Genomic DNA, 13,414 nt, shown 5'->3' on the forward strand with positions numbered 1-13,414 from the left:
TTTCCCATGATGTCAAGCAAAGAGGCACTGGATTTGAAGCCTTTGAAATACATCCACAGGTACACCTCCAATTGACTCAGATGATGTAAATTAGCCCATCAGAAGCTTCTAAAGCATGACATAATTTTCTGGAATTTTCCAAACTGTTTAAAGGCACAGTCAACTTCGTGTTCCTCTTCAAGGAATAAAGGATAAAGCAATCCTTCTCACCCCCCCCCCCCTTAAATGATTTAGATGCACTATTGTAAAGTGGCTGTTCCACTGATGTCAGAAGGTGAATTCACCAATTTGTAAGTCGCTCTGGATAAGAGCGTCTGCTAAATGACTTAAATGTAAATGTAAATGTAATGTAAACTTCTAGCCCACTGGAATTGTGATGCAGTGAATTATAAGTGAAATAATCTGTCTGTAAAAAATTGTTGGAAAAATTACTTGTCATGCACAAAGTAGATGTCTTAACTGACTTACCAAAACTATAGTTTGTTAACAAGAAATTTGTGGAGTGGTTGAAAAACAAGTTTTAATCACTCCAACCTCAGTGAATGTAAACTTCCGACTTCTACTGTACATATCTGTATTCCCAGTTGTGATAACCATAGGTTAGGGTTTAATGAATTTCAATTGACTGATCTCCTTATATGAACTGTAACTCTGAGGGGCCTTGGTTGAGGGTCAGCATGGTGGATGTGTTGTTGCCTACCCTTACCACCTGGGGAGCGGCACATCAGGAAGTCCAGGATCCAGTTGCAGAGGGAGGTGTTAAGTCACAGGGTCTTTAGCTTAGTGATTAGCATGGAGATAATGGAGAGCATTCCTTTTGTCCGTGTGGGAAAGGGCAGTGTGGAGTGCAATAGAGATTGCATCATCTATGGATCGAGGGTTTCTGGGATGATGGTCATTTTAACTCATGTTCTGTGTAGCACTGTGGCTGCCTCAGTCTCTGTCCTCTTGTATTAAACAGTCAAGCCTTCTCTCCTCCTCTTTCTTCCTCCATCACTCTAACAGGACTGTCCGCTATATAGAAGTAGTTCTGTGATATCTCCCTGCACATTGTGGTGTATTTACAGGCTCTCTTGATCTTGGGCAGGACAAAGCTCTGAGTGAACTGGTCTTTGGTCAGAGAGCCTTTCCCCTGTGTTGCTAGCACACGGTTTAGAAACATCAGAGTGTAGTTGTAGCAGTTGTGCGTCTCTTTATTAAACCTACAAGACCAGAAGATAAACATGTTTATTACAGTACCTTTACCTCAATCTCAATGCTAAAACAGCTGTTCCTCTGTCAGTAATACAGTAATAGAGACTTTAACAACTGTTCCTCTGTCAGTAATACAGTAATAGAGACTTTAACAACTGTTCCTCTGTCAGTAATAGAGACTTTAACAACGGTTCCTCTGTCAGTAATACAGTAATAGGATCTTAAAGTTCAATACTAAGGTGCACCTTTTGTATGCTGGGTCCCACATCTCGGCGTCTGAGAACTTGTTGAGGTATTGGTCCCACTGGTTGAGAAGGTTAAACATGTCTGGTTGGATCAGGGGAATACTGATACACATCTCCCAGCCTCGCTGGTCCTGCCGGACCCCTGGCTTAGTGTAGTTGAACACCACTCCTATAGAACAAACACATTGACTGTCAGTATTAGGCTTATCCAGTTTTAGTCCTAATGACATGTTGATGTCAGTAATGTTAACTTTCCATTGAGTAAATTGTGAAGGGAAGTTGTAGCATGTACCGTTACAGTATGGGTGAAAAAACGGAACCTACCATTAGTGTCTGTGATCCCAGTGTGTAGGTCTGAGCCGCCATCAAACTCCCTAAACACAGCAATCTACATTCAATCAATCTATGATGTCCGTGCATTGAGTTTGTGTTCATTCAATGTGTGGCGAACAGAACATCTGCTAAGAACAGCTTGTTGCCTTTTACACTAACACAGTAGTCAATGTTTACCTGAGGTTGTTTTCCTCAGCAGGTGCGACCAGGAAGCAGCATGGGGTCTTGTGTCCGTTAGAAAAAGGGTTGGGGATACGGATAGGAGCCTCCTCCAGCCTGCCACTGCTGAAGCTCACTCCACACTCTGGACATTTCTCTGGAATGAAGAAACAGAAGATGTCCTTCTGACAGTGGCTGAACTTAATCACACTCTTTTCCTCCATGGAAACAGATGGAATAGAACTTCCCTACTAGTTTGCTAACTAAGTTCCCTACCCAGTCATAGGGCTTCACACTAACACCCTAGCAGGACAGCAGTGTAATTTAACCTATCTGGTCTGTGACGCTCCACTCACACAACCTTCTCATTTGTCACTAACTGTCTGGGGCCTATCAGGTTGCAACTATACTGTCCCCAAGCTCTTCTGTTCAGCAGTCCTGTTTTTTGCTCATTCCTTCACTGTAAAGGGTTATAGTCAGTCCTATACTGTCTAGGTAGTACACTGTAAAGGGTAAGGGTCAGTCATACTGTCTAGGTGGTTCACTGTAAAGGGTCAGTCCTATACTGTCTAGGTAGTTCACTGTAAAGGGTCAGTCCTATACTGTCTCGGTAGTTCACTGTAAAGGGTCAGTCCTAAACTGTCTAGGTAGTTCACTGTAAAGGGTCAGTCCTATACTGTCTTGGTAGTTCACTGTAAAGGATTAGGGTCAGTTCTATACTGTCTAGGTAGTTCAATGTAAAGGGTCAGTCCTATGCTGTCTAGGTAGTTCAATGTAAAGGGTCAGTCCTATGCTGTCTAGGTAGTTCACTGTAAAGGGTCAGTCCTTTACTGTCTAGGTAGTTCAATGTAAAGGGTCAGTCCTTTACTGTCTTGGTAGTTCAATGTAAAGGGTCAGTCCTATACTGTATGGGTAGTTCACTGTAAAGGGTTAGGGTCAGTCCTATACTGTCTAGGTAGTTCACAGTAAAGGGTCAGTCCTATGATGTCAAGGAAGTTCACTGTAAAGGGTCAGTCCTATGCTGTCTAGGTAGTTCAATGTACAGGGTTAGGGTCAGTCCTATACTGTCTAGGTAGTTCACAGTAAAGGGTCAGTCCTATGCTGTCTCGGTAGTTCACTGTAAAGGGTCTGTTCTATGCTGACTAGGTAGTTCACTGTAAAGGGTTAGGGTCAGTCCTATACTGTCTAGGTAGTTCACTGTCAGTCCTATACTGTCTCGGTAGTTCAGGGTCAGTCTATACTGTCTAGGTAGTTCACTGTCAGTCCTATAGGTAGTTCACTGTAAAGGGTCAGTCCTATACTGTCTCGGTAGTTCACTGTAAAGGGTCAGTCCACTGTCTAGGTAGTTCACTGTAAAGGGTCAGGTCTAGGTAGTTCACTGTAAAGGGTCAGTCCTATACTGTCTAGGTAGTTCACTGTAAAGGGTCAGTCCTATACTGTCTAGGTAGTTCACTGTAAAGGGTCAGTCCTATACTGGTAGTTCACTGTAAAGGGTCAGTCCTATACTGTCTAGGTAGTTCACTGTAAAGGGTCAGTCCTATACTGTCTAGGTAGTTCACTGTAAAGGGTCAGTCCTATACTGTCTAGGTAGTTCACTGTAAAGGGTCAGTCCTATACTGTCTAGGTCCTACTGTCTAGGTAGTTCACTGTAAAGGGTCAGTCCTATGCTGTCTCGGTAGTTCACTGTAAAGGGTCAGTTCTATGCTGTCCTATAGGTAGTTCACTGTAAAGGTCAGTCCTATACTGTCTAGGTAGTTCACTGTAAAGGGTCAGGGTCAGTTCACTGTAAAGGGTCCTATACTGTCTAGGTAGTTCACTGTAAAAGGGTCAGTCCTATACTGTCTAGGTAGTTCACTGTAAAGGGTCAGTCCTATACTGTCGAGGGTCAGTCCTATACTGTCTAGGTAGTTCACTGTAAAGGGTCAGTCCTATACTGTCTAGGTAGTTCACTGTAAAGGGTCAGTCCTATACTGTCTAGGTAGTTCACTGTAAAGGGTCAGTCCTATACTGTCTAGGTAGTTCACTGTAAAGGGTCAGTCCTATACTGTCTAGGTAGTTCACTGTAAAGGGTCAGTCCTATACTGTCTAGGTAGTTCACTGTAAAGGTCAGTCCTATACTGTCTAGGTAGTTCACTGTAAAGGGTCAGTCCTATACTGTCTAGGTAGTTCACTGTAAAGGGTCAGTCTAGGTAGTTCACTGTAAAGGGTCAGTCCTATACTGTCTAGGGTAGTTCACTGTGTAGTTCACTGTAAAGGGTCAGTCCTATACTGTCTGTCTAGGTAGTTCACTGTAAAGGGTCAGTCTAGGTAGTTCACTGTAAAGGGTATACTGTCTAGGTAGTTCACTGTAAAGGGTCAGTCTATACTGTCTAGGTAGTTCACTGTAAGGGTTCTATACTGTCTAGGTAGTTCACTGTAAAGGGTCAGTCCTATACTGTCTAGGTAGTTCACTGTAAAGGGTCAGTCTATACTGTCTAGGTAGTTCTATCAGTCCTATACTGTCTAGGTAGTTCACTGTAAAGGGTCAAAGGTAGTTCACTGTAAAGGGTCAGTCCTATACTGTCTGTAAAGGGTAGTTCACTGTAAAGGGTCAGTCCTATACTGTCTAGGTAGTTCACTGTAAAGGGTCAGTCCTATACTGTCTAGGTAGTTCACTGTAAAGGGTCAGTCCTATACTGTCTAGGTAGTTCACTGTAAAGGGTCAGTCCTATACTGTCTAGGTAGTTCACTGTGTCAGTCCTAAGGTAGTTCACTGTAAAGGGTCAGTCCTATGCTGTCTAGGTAGTTCACTGTAAAGGGTTAGGGTCAGTCCTATACTGTCTAGGTAGTTCACTGTAAAGGGTCAGTTCACTGTAAAGGGTCAGTCCTAGGTAGTTACTGTCCTATCTGTCTAGGTAGTTCACTGTAAAGGGTCAGTCCTATACTGTCTAGGTAGTTCACTGTAAAGGGTCAGTCCTATACTGTCTAGGTAGTTCACTGTAAAGGGTCAGTCCTATACTGTCTAGGGTAAAGGGTCAGTCCTATACTGTAGTTCAAGGGTCAGTCCTATACTGTCTAGGTAGTTCACTGTAGTTCAACTGTAAAGGGTCAGTCCTATACTGTCTCGGTAGTTCACTGTAAAGGGTCAGTCCTATAATGTCTAGGTAGTTCACTGTAAAGGGTCAGTCCTATACTGTCTAGGTAGTTCACTGTAAAGGGTCAGTCCTATACTGTCTCGGTAGTTCACTGTAAAGGGTCAGTCCTATACTGTCTCGGTAGTTCACTGTAAAGGGTCAGTCCTATACTATCTAGGTCGTTCACTGTAAAGGGTCAGTCCTATACTGCCTCGGTAGTTCACTGTAAAGTGTCAGTCCTATACTGTCTAGGTAGTTCACTGTAAAGGGTCAGTACTATACTGTCTAGGTAGTTCACTGTAAAAGGTCAGTCCTATACTGTCTAGGTAGTTCACTGTAAAGGGTCAGTCCTATACTGTCTAGGTAGTTCACTGTAAAGGGTCAGTCCTATACTGTCTCGGTAGTTCACTGTCAGGGGTCAGTCCTATACTGTCGAGGTAGTTCACTGTAAAGGGTCAGTCCTATACTGTCTAGGTAGTTCACTGTAAAAGGTCAGTCCTATGCTGTCTAGGTAGTTCACTGTAAAGGGTCAGTCCTATGCTGTCTAGGTAGTTCACTGTAAAGGGTCAGTCCTATACTGTCTAGGTTGTTCACTGTAAAGGGTCAGTCCTATACTGTCCAGGTAGTTCACTGTAAAGGGTCAGTGCTATACTGTCTAGGTAGTTCACTGTAAAAGGTCAGTCCTATGCTGTCTAGGTCGTTCACTGTAAAGGGTCAGTCCTATACTGCCTAGGTAGTTCACTGTAAAGGGTCAGTCCTATACTGTCTAGGTTGTTCACTGTAAAGGGTCAGTACTATACTGTCTAGGTAGTTCACTGTAAAAGGTCAGTCCTATACTGTCTAGGTAGTTCACTGTAAAGGGTCAGTCCTATACTGTCTCGGTAGTTCACTGTGAAGGGGCAGTCCTATACTGTCTTGGTAGTTCACTGTAAAGGGTCAGTCTCGGTAGTTATACTGTCAGTCCTATAGGTAGTTCACTGTAAAGGGAAAGGGTCAGTCCTATACTGTCAAGGTAGTTCAATGTAAAGGGTCAGTCCTATACTGTCTAGGTAGTTCACTGTAAAGGGTCAGTCCTATACTGTCTCGGTAGTTCACTGTCAGGGGTCAGTCCTATACTGTCGAGTTAGTTCACTGTAAAGGGTCAGTCCTATACTGTCTCGGTAGTTCACTGTAAAGGGTCAGTCCTATACTGTCTAGGTAGTTCACTGTAAAGGGTCAGTCCTATACTGTCTCTGTAGTTCAATGTAAAGGGTCAGTCCTATACTGTCTCGGTAGTTCACTGTAAAGGGTCAGTCCTATAATGTCTAGGTAGTTCACTGTAAAGGGTCAGTCCTATACTGTCTAGGTAGTTCACTGTAAAGGGTCAGTCCTATACTGTCTCGGTAGTTCACTGTAAAGGGTCAGTCCTATACTGTCTCGGTAGTTCACTGTAAAGGGTCAGTCCTATACTATCTAGGTCGTTCACTGTAAAGGGTCAGTCCTATTCACTGTTCAAAGGGTCAGTCCTATACTGTCTAGGTAGTTCACTGTAAAGGGTCAGTCCTATAAGGTCGTTCACTGTAAAGGGTCAGTCCTATACTGTCTAGGTAGTTCACTGTAAAGGGTCAGTCCTATACTGTCTAGGTAGTTCACTGTAAAGGGTCAGTCCTAGGGTCAGTCCTACTACTGTCTAGGTAGTTCACTGTAAAGGGTCAGTCCTATACTGTCTAGGTAGTTCACTGTAAAAGGTCAGGCTGTCTAGGTAGTTCACTGTAAAGGGTCAGTCCTATGCTGTCTAGGTAGTTCACTGTAAAGGGTCAGTCCTATACTGTCTAGGTAGTTCACTGTAAAGGGTCAGTCCTATACTGTCTAGGTAGTTCACTGTAAAGGGTCAGTGCTATACTGTCTAGGTAGTTCACTGTAAAAGGTCAGTCCTATGCTGTCTAGGTCGTTCACTGTAAAGGGTCAGTCCTATACTGTCTCGGTAGTTCACTGTAAAGGGTCAGTCCTATACTGTCTAGGTAGTTCACTGTAAAGGGTCAGTCCTATACTGTCTAGGTAGTTCACTGTAAAAGGTCAGTCCTATACTGTCTAGGTAGTTCACTGTAAAGGGTCAGTCCTATAGGTAGTTCTATACTGTCTTGGTGTTCACTGTAAAGGGTCAGTCCTATACTGTCTAGGTAGTTCACTGTAAAGGGTCAGTCCTATACTGTCTCGGTAGTTCACTGTCAGGGGTCAGTCCTATACTGTCGAGTTAGTTCACTGTAAAGGGTCAGTCCTATACTGTCTAGGTAGTTCACTGTAAAAGGTCAGTCCTATGCTGTCTAGGTAGTTCACTGTAAAGGGTCAGTCCTATGCTGTCTAGGTAGTTCACTGTAAAGGGTCAGTCCTATACTGTCTCTGTAGTTCAATGTAAAGGGTCAGTCCTATACTGTCTAGGTAGTTCACTGTAAAGGGTCAGTCCTATACTGTCTAGGTAGTTCACTGTAAAGGGTCAGTCCTATGCTGTCTAGGTAGTTCACTGTGAAGGGTCAGTCCTATGCTGTCTCGGTCGTTCACTGTAAAGGGTCAGTTCTATGCTGTCTAGGTAGTTCACTGTAAAGGGTTAGGGTCAGTCCTATACTGTCTAGGTGGTTCACTGTAAAGGGTCAGTCCTATACTGTCTAGGTAGTTCACTGTAAAAGGTTAGGGTCAGTCCTATACTGTGTAGGTAGTTCAATGTAAAGGGTCATTCCTTTACTGTCATGGTAGTTCAATGTAGGGTCAGTCCTTTACTGTCTAGGTAGTTCACAGTAAAGGGTCAGTCCTATGCTGTCTAGGTAGTTCACTGTAAGGGGTCAGTCCTATACTGTCTAGGTAGTTCACTGTAAAGGGTTAGCGTCAGTCCTATACTGTCTAGGTAGTTCACTGTAAAGTGTCAGTCCTATGCTGTCTAGGTCGTTCACTGTAAAGGGTCAGTCTTATACTGTCTCGGTAGTTCACTGTGAAGGGTCAGTCCTATACTGTCTAGGTAGTTCACTGTAAAGGGTCAGTCCTATGCTGTCTAGGTAGTTCACTGAAAAGGGTTATTGTCAGTCTTATACTGTCTCGGTAGTTCACTGTGAAGGGTCAGTCCTATACTGTCTAGGTAGTTCACTGTAAAGTGTCAGTCCTATGCTGTCTAGGTAATTCACTGTAAATGGTCAGTTCTATGCTGTCTAGGTAGTTCACTGTAAAGGGTCAGTCCTATACTGTCTAGGTAGTTCATTGTAAAGGGTTAGGGTCAGTCCTATGCTGTCTAGGTAATTCACTGTAAAAGGTTAGGGTCAGTCCTATACTGTCTAGGGAGTTCACTGTAAAGGGTTAGGGTCAGTCCTTTACTGTCTCGGTAGTTCACTGTAAAGGGTCAGTCCTATACTGTCTAGGTAGTTCACTGTAAAGGGTCAGTCCTATACTGTCTAGGTTGTTCACTGTAAAGGGTCAGTCCCATACTGTCTTGGTAGTTCACTGTAAAGGGTCAGTCCTATACTGTCTAGGTTGTTCACTGTAAAGGGTCAGTACTATACTGTCTATGTAGTTCACTGTAAGAGGTCAGACCTATACTGTCTAGGTAGTTCACTGTAAAGGGTCAGTCCTATACTGTCTCGGTAGTTCACTGTGAAGGGGCAGTCCTATACTGTCTTGGTAGTTCACTGTAAAGGGTCAGTCCTATGCTGTCGAGGTAGTTCACTGTAAAGGGAAAGGGTCAGTCCTATACTGTCAAGGTAGTTCAATGTAAAGGGTCAGTCCTATACTTTCTAGGTAGTTCACTGTAAAGGGTCAGTGCTATACTGTCTAGGTTGTTCACTGTAAAGGGTCAGTACTATACTGTCTAGGTAGTTCACTGTAAAAGGTCATTCCTATACTGTCTAGGTAGTTCACTGTAAAGGGTCAGTCCTATACTGTCTAGGTAGTTCACTGTAAAGGGTCAGTCCTATACTGTCTAGGTAGTTCACTGTAAAGGGTCAGTCCTATGCTGTCTAGGTAGTTCACTGTGAAGGGTCAGTCCTATGCTGTCTCGGTCGTTCACTGTAAAGGGTCAGTTCTATGCTGTCTAGGTAGTTCACTGTAAAGGGTTAGGGTCAGTCCTATACTGTCTAGGTGGTTCACTGTAAAGGGTCAGTCCTATACTGTCTAGGTAGTTCACTGTAAAAGGTTAGGGTCAGTCCTATACTGTGTAGGTAGTTCAATGTAAAGGGTCATTCCTTTACTGTCATGGTAGTTCAATGTAGGGTCAGTCCTTTACTGTCTAGGTAGTTCACAGTAAAGGGTCAGTCCTATGCTGTCTAGGTAGTTCACTGTAAAGGGTCAGTCCTATGCTGTCTAGGTAGTTCACTGTAAGGGGTCAGTCCTATACTGTCTAGGTAGTTCACTGTAAAGGGTTAGCGTCAGTCCTATACTGTCTAGGTAGTTCAATGTAAAGTGTCAGTCCTATGCTGTCTAGGTCGTTCACTGTAAAGGGTCAGTCCTATACTGCCTCGGTAGTTCACTGTAAAGGGTCAGTCCTATACTGTCTAGGTTGTTCACTGTAAAGGGTCAGTACTATACTGTCTATGTAGTTCACTGTAAGAGGTCAGACCTATACTGTCTTGGTAGTTCACTGTAAAGGGTCAGTCCTATGCTGTCGAGGTAGTTCACTGTAAAGGGAAAGGGTCAGTCCTATACTGTCAAGGTAGTTCAATGTAAAGGGTCAGTCCTATACTGTCTAGGTAGTTCACTGTAAAGGGTCAGTCCTATACTTTCTAGGTAGTTCACTGTAAAGGGTCAGTGCTATACTCTCTAGGTAGTTCAATGTAAAGGGTCAGTACTATACTGTCTAGGTAGTTCACTGTAAAAGGTCAGTCATATACTGTCTAGGTAGTTCACTGTAAAGGGTCAGTCCTATACTGTCTAGGTTGTTCACTGTAAAGTGTCCGTCCTATACTGTCGAGGTTGTTCAATGTAAAGGGTCAGTCCTATACTGTCTAGGTAGTTCACTGTAAAGGGTCAGTCCTATACTGTCTAGGTAGTTCACTGTAAAGAGTCAGTGCTATACTGTCTAGGTAGTTCACTGTAAAAGGTCAGTCCTATGCTGTCTAGGTCATTCACTGTAAAGGGTCAGTCCTATACTGCCTCGGTAGTTCACTGTAAAGGGTCAGTCCTATACTGTCTAGGTTGTTCACTGTAAAGGGTCAGTACTATACTGTCTAGGTAGTTCACTGTAAAAGGTCAGTCCTATACTGTCTAGGTATTTCACTGTAAAGGGTCAGTCCTATACTGTCTCAGTAGTTCACTGTGAAGGGGCAGTCCTATACTGTCTTGGTAGTTCACTGTAAAGGGTCAGTCCTATACTGTCGAGGTAGTTCACTGTAAAGGGAAAGGGTCAGTCCTATACTGTCAAGGTAGTTCAATGTAAAGGGTCAGTCCTATACTGTCTAGGTAGTTCACTGTAAAGGGTCAGTCCTATACTGTCAAGATAGTTCAATGTAAAGGGTCAGTCCTATACTGTCTAGGTAGTTCACTGTAAAGGGTCAGTCCTATAATGTCTAGGTAGTTCACTGTAAAGGGTTAGCGTCAGTCCTATACTGTCTAGGTAGTTCAATGTAAAGTGTCAGTCCTATGCTGTCTAGGTCGTTCACTGTAAAGGGTCAGTCCTATACTGCCTCGGTAGTTCACTGTAAAGGGTCAGTCCTATACTGTCTAGGTTGTTCACTGTAAAGGGTCAGTACTATACTGTCTAGGTAGTTCACTGTAAAGGGTCAGTCCTATACTGTCTCGGTAGTTCACTGTGAAGGGTCAGTCCTATACTGTCTAGGTAGTTCACTGTAAAGGGTCAGTCCTATGCTGTCTAGGTAGTTCACTGAAAAGGGTTATTGTCAGTCCTATACTGTCTTGGTAGTTCAATGTAAAGTGTCAGTCCTATGCTGTCTAGGTAATTCACTGTAAATGGTCAGTTCTATGCTGTCTAGGTAGTTCACTGTAAAGGGTCAGTCCTATACTGTCTAGGTAGTTCATTGTAAAGGGTTAGGGTCAGTCCTATGCTGTCTAGGTAATTCACTGTAAAGAGTTAGGGTCAGTCCTATACTGTCTAGGGAGTTCACTGTAAAGGGTTAGGGTCAGTCCTTTACTGTCTCGGTAGTTCACTGTAAAGGGTCAGTCCTATACTGTCTAGGTAGTTCACTGTAAAGGGTCAGTCCTATACTGTCTAGGTTGTTCACTGTAAAGGGTCAGTCCCATACTGTCTTGGTAGTTCACTGTAAAGGGTCAGTAATATACTGTCAAGGTTGTTCAATGTAAATGGTCAGTCCTATACTGTCTAGGTTGTTGACTGTAAAGGGTCAGTACTATACTGTCTATGTAGTTCACTGTAAGAGGTCAGACCTATACTGTCTAGGTAGTTCACTGTAAAGGGTCAGTCCTATACTGTCTCGGTAGTTCACTGTGAAGGGGCAGTCCTATACTGTCTTGGTAGTTCACTGTAAAGGGTCAGTCCTATGCTGTCGAGGTAGTTCACTGTAAAGGGAAAGGGTCAGTCCTATACGGTCAAGGTAGTTCAATGTAAAGGGTCAGTCCTATACTGTCTAGGTAGTTCAATGTAAAGGGTCAGTCCTATACTGTCTAGGTAGTTCACTGTAAAGGGTCAGTCCTATACTGTCTATGTAGTTCACTGTAAAGAGTCAGTGCTATAATGTCTAGGTAGTTCACTGTAAAGGGTCAGTCCTGTACTGCCTCGGTAGTTCACTGTAAAGGGTCAGTCCTATACTGTCTAGGTTGTTCACTGTAAAGGGTCAGTACTATACTGTCTAGGTAGTTCACTGTAAAAGGTCAGTCCTATACTGTCTTGGTAGTTCACTGTAAAGGGTCAGTCCTATACTGTCTAGGTAGTTCACTGTAAAGGGTCAGTCCTATACTGTCTAGGTAGTTCACTGTAAAGGGTCAGTCCTATACTGTCTAGGTAGTTCACTGTAAAGGGTCAGTCCTATACTGTCAAGATAGTTCAATGTAAAGGGTCAGTCCTATACTGTCAAGGTAGTTCACTGTAAAGGGTCAGTCCTATAATGTCTAGGTAGTTCACTGTAAAGGGTTAGCGTCAGTCCTATACTGTCTAGGTAGTTCAATGTAAAGTGTCAGTCCTATGCTGTCTAGGTCGTTCACTGTAAATGGTCAGTCCTATACTGCCTCGGTAGTTCACTGTAAAGGGTCAGTCCTATACTGTCTAGGTTGTTCACTGTAAAGAGTCATTACTATACTGTCTAGGTAGTTCACTGTAAAGGGTCAGTCCTATACTGTCTCGGTAGTTCACTGTGAAGGGTCAGTCCTATACTGTCTAGGTAGTTCACTGTAAAGGGTCAGTCCTATACTGTCTAGGTAGTTCACTGAAAAGGGTTATTGTCAGTCCTATACTGTCTTGGTAGTTCAATGTAAAGTGTCAGTCCTATGCTGTCTAGGTAATTCACTGTAAATGGTCAGTTCTATGCTGTCTAGGTAGTTCACTGTAAAGGGTCAGTCCTATACTGTCTAGGTAGTTCATTGTAAAGGGTTAGGGTCAGTCCTATGCTGTCTAGGTAATTCACTGTAAAGGGTTAGGGTCAGTCCTATACTGTCTAGGGAGTTCACTGTAAAGGGTTAGGGTCAGTCCTTTACTGTCTCGGTAGTTCACTGTAAAGGGTCAGTCCTATACTGTCTAGGTAGTTCACTGTAAAAGGTCAGTCCTATACTGTCTAGGTAGTTCACTGTAAAGGGTTAGGGTCAGTCCTTTACTGTCTCGGTAGTTCACTGTAAAGGGTCAGTCCTATACTGTCTAGGTAGTTCACTGTAAAAGGTCAGTCCTATACTGTCTAGGTAGTTCACTGTAAAAGGTCAGTCCTATACTGTCTAGGTTGTTCACTGTAAAGTGTCCGTCCTATACTGTCGAGGTTGTTCACTGTAAAGGGTCAGTCCCATACTGTCTTGGTAGTTCACTGTAAAGGGTCAGTCCTATGCTGTCTAGGTAGTTCACTGTAAAGGGTCAGTCCTATACTGTCTCTGTAGTTCAATGTAAAGTGTCAGTCCTATGCTGTCCAGGTAGTTCACTGTGAAGGGTTAGGGTCAGTCCTATACTGTCTAGGTGGTTCACTGTAAAGGGTCAGTCCTATACTGTCTAGGTAGGTCACTGTATAGGGTTAGGGTCAGTCCTTCGCTGTCTCGGTGGTTCACTGTAAAGGGTCAGTCCTATGCTGTTTAGGTAGTTCACTGTAAAGGGTTAGGGTCAGTCCATTACTGTCTCGGTAGTTCACAGTAAAGGGTCAGTCCTATGCTGTCTCTGTTGTTCACTGTAAAGGGTCAGTCCTAAGCTGTCTAGGTAGCTCAATGTAAAGGGTAAGGGACAATCCTATACTGTCTAGATAGTTCACT

General features: G+C 43.5%; 1 protein-coding gene across 1 annotated transcript; it reads right to left on the bottom strand.

Moving 5' to 3' along the window:
• Window positions 1–634: 634 nt before the first annotated feature.
• Window positions 635–2,155, bottom strand: mkrn2os.2 (MKRN2 opposite strand, tandem duplicate 2). The gene is made up of 5 exons (XM_064967235.1): window positions 1,950–2,155; window positions 1,764–1,813; window positions 1,440–1,608; window positions 1,004–1,202; window positions 635–709 (listed from the first exon to the last, which is right to left on the bottom strand). The coding sequence occupies exons 1-5, from the start codon at window positions 2,153–2,155 to the stop codon at window positions 635–637; spliced, it is 699 nt and encodes a 232-aa protein (XP_064823307.1).
• Between the last annotated feature and the right edge of the window lie 11,259 nt (window positions 2,156–13,414).

The sequence above is a fragment of the Oncorhynchus masou genome, chromosome 6 (genome assembly GCF_036934945.1).
Source record: "Oncorhynchus masou masou isolate Uvic2021 chromosome 6, UVic_Omas_1.1, whole genome shotgun sequence".
Taxonomy (NCBI): Eukaryota; Metazoa; Chordata; class Actinopteri; order Salmoniformes; family Salmonidae; genus Oncorhynchus; species Oncorhynchus masou.

What these genes read in the sequence shown, in the direction of transcription:
- mkrn2os.2 (XM_064967235.1), bottom strand. Translation starts at nt 2,155, where the DNA reads ATGGAGGAAAAGAGTGTGATTAAGTTCAGCCACTGTCAGAAGGACATC. An exon ending in GCTGAGGAAAACAACCTCAG is followed by an intron (nt 1,814 to 1,949) that starts GTAAACATTGAC and finishes TGCTGTGTTTAG; the next exon opens with GGAGTTTGATGGCGGCTCAG. An exon ending in TGGGACCCAGCATACAAAAG is followed by an intron (nt 1,203 to 1,439) that starts GTGCACCTTAGT and finishes CTGGTCTTGTAG; the next exon opens with GTTTAATAAAGAGACGCACA.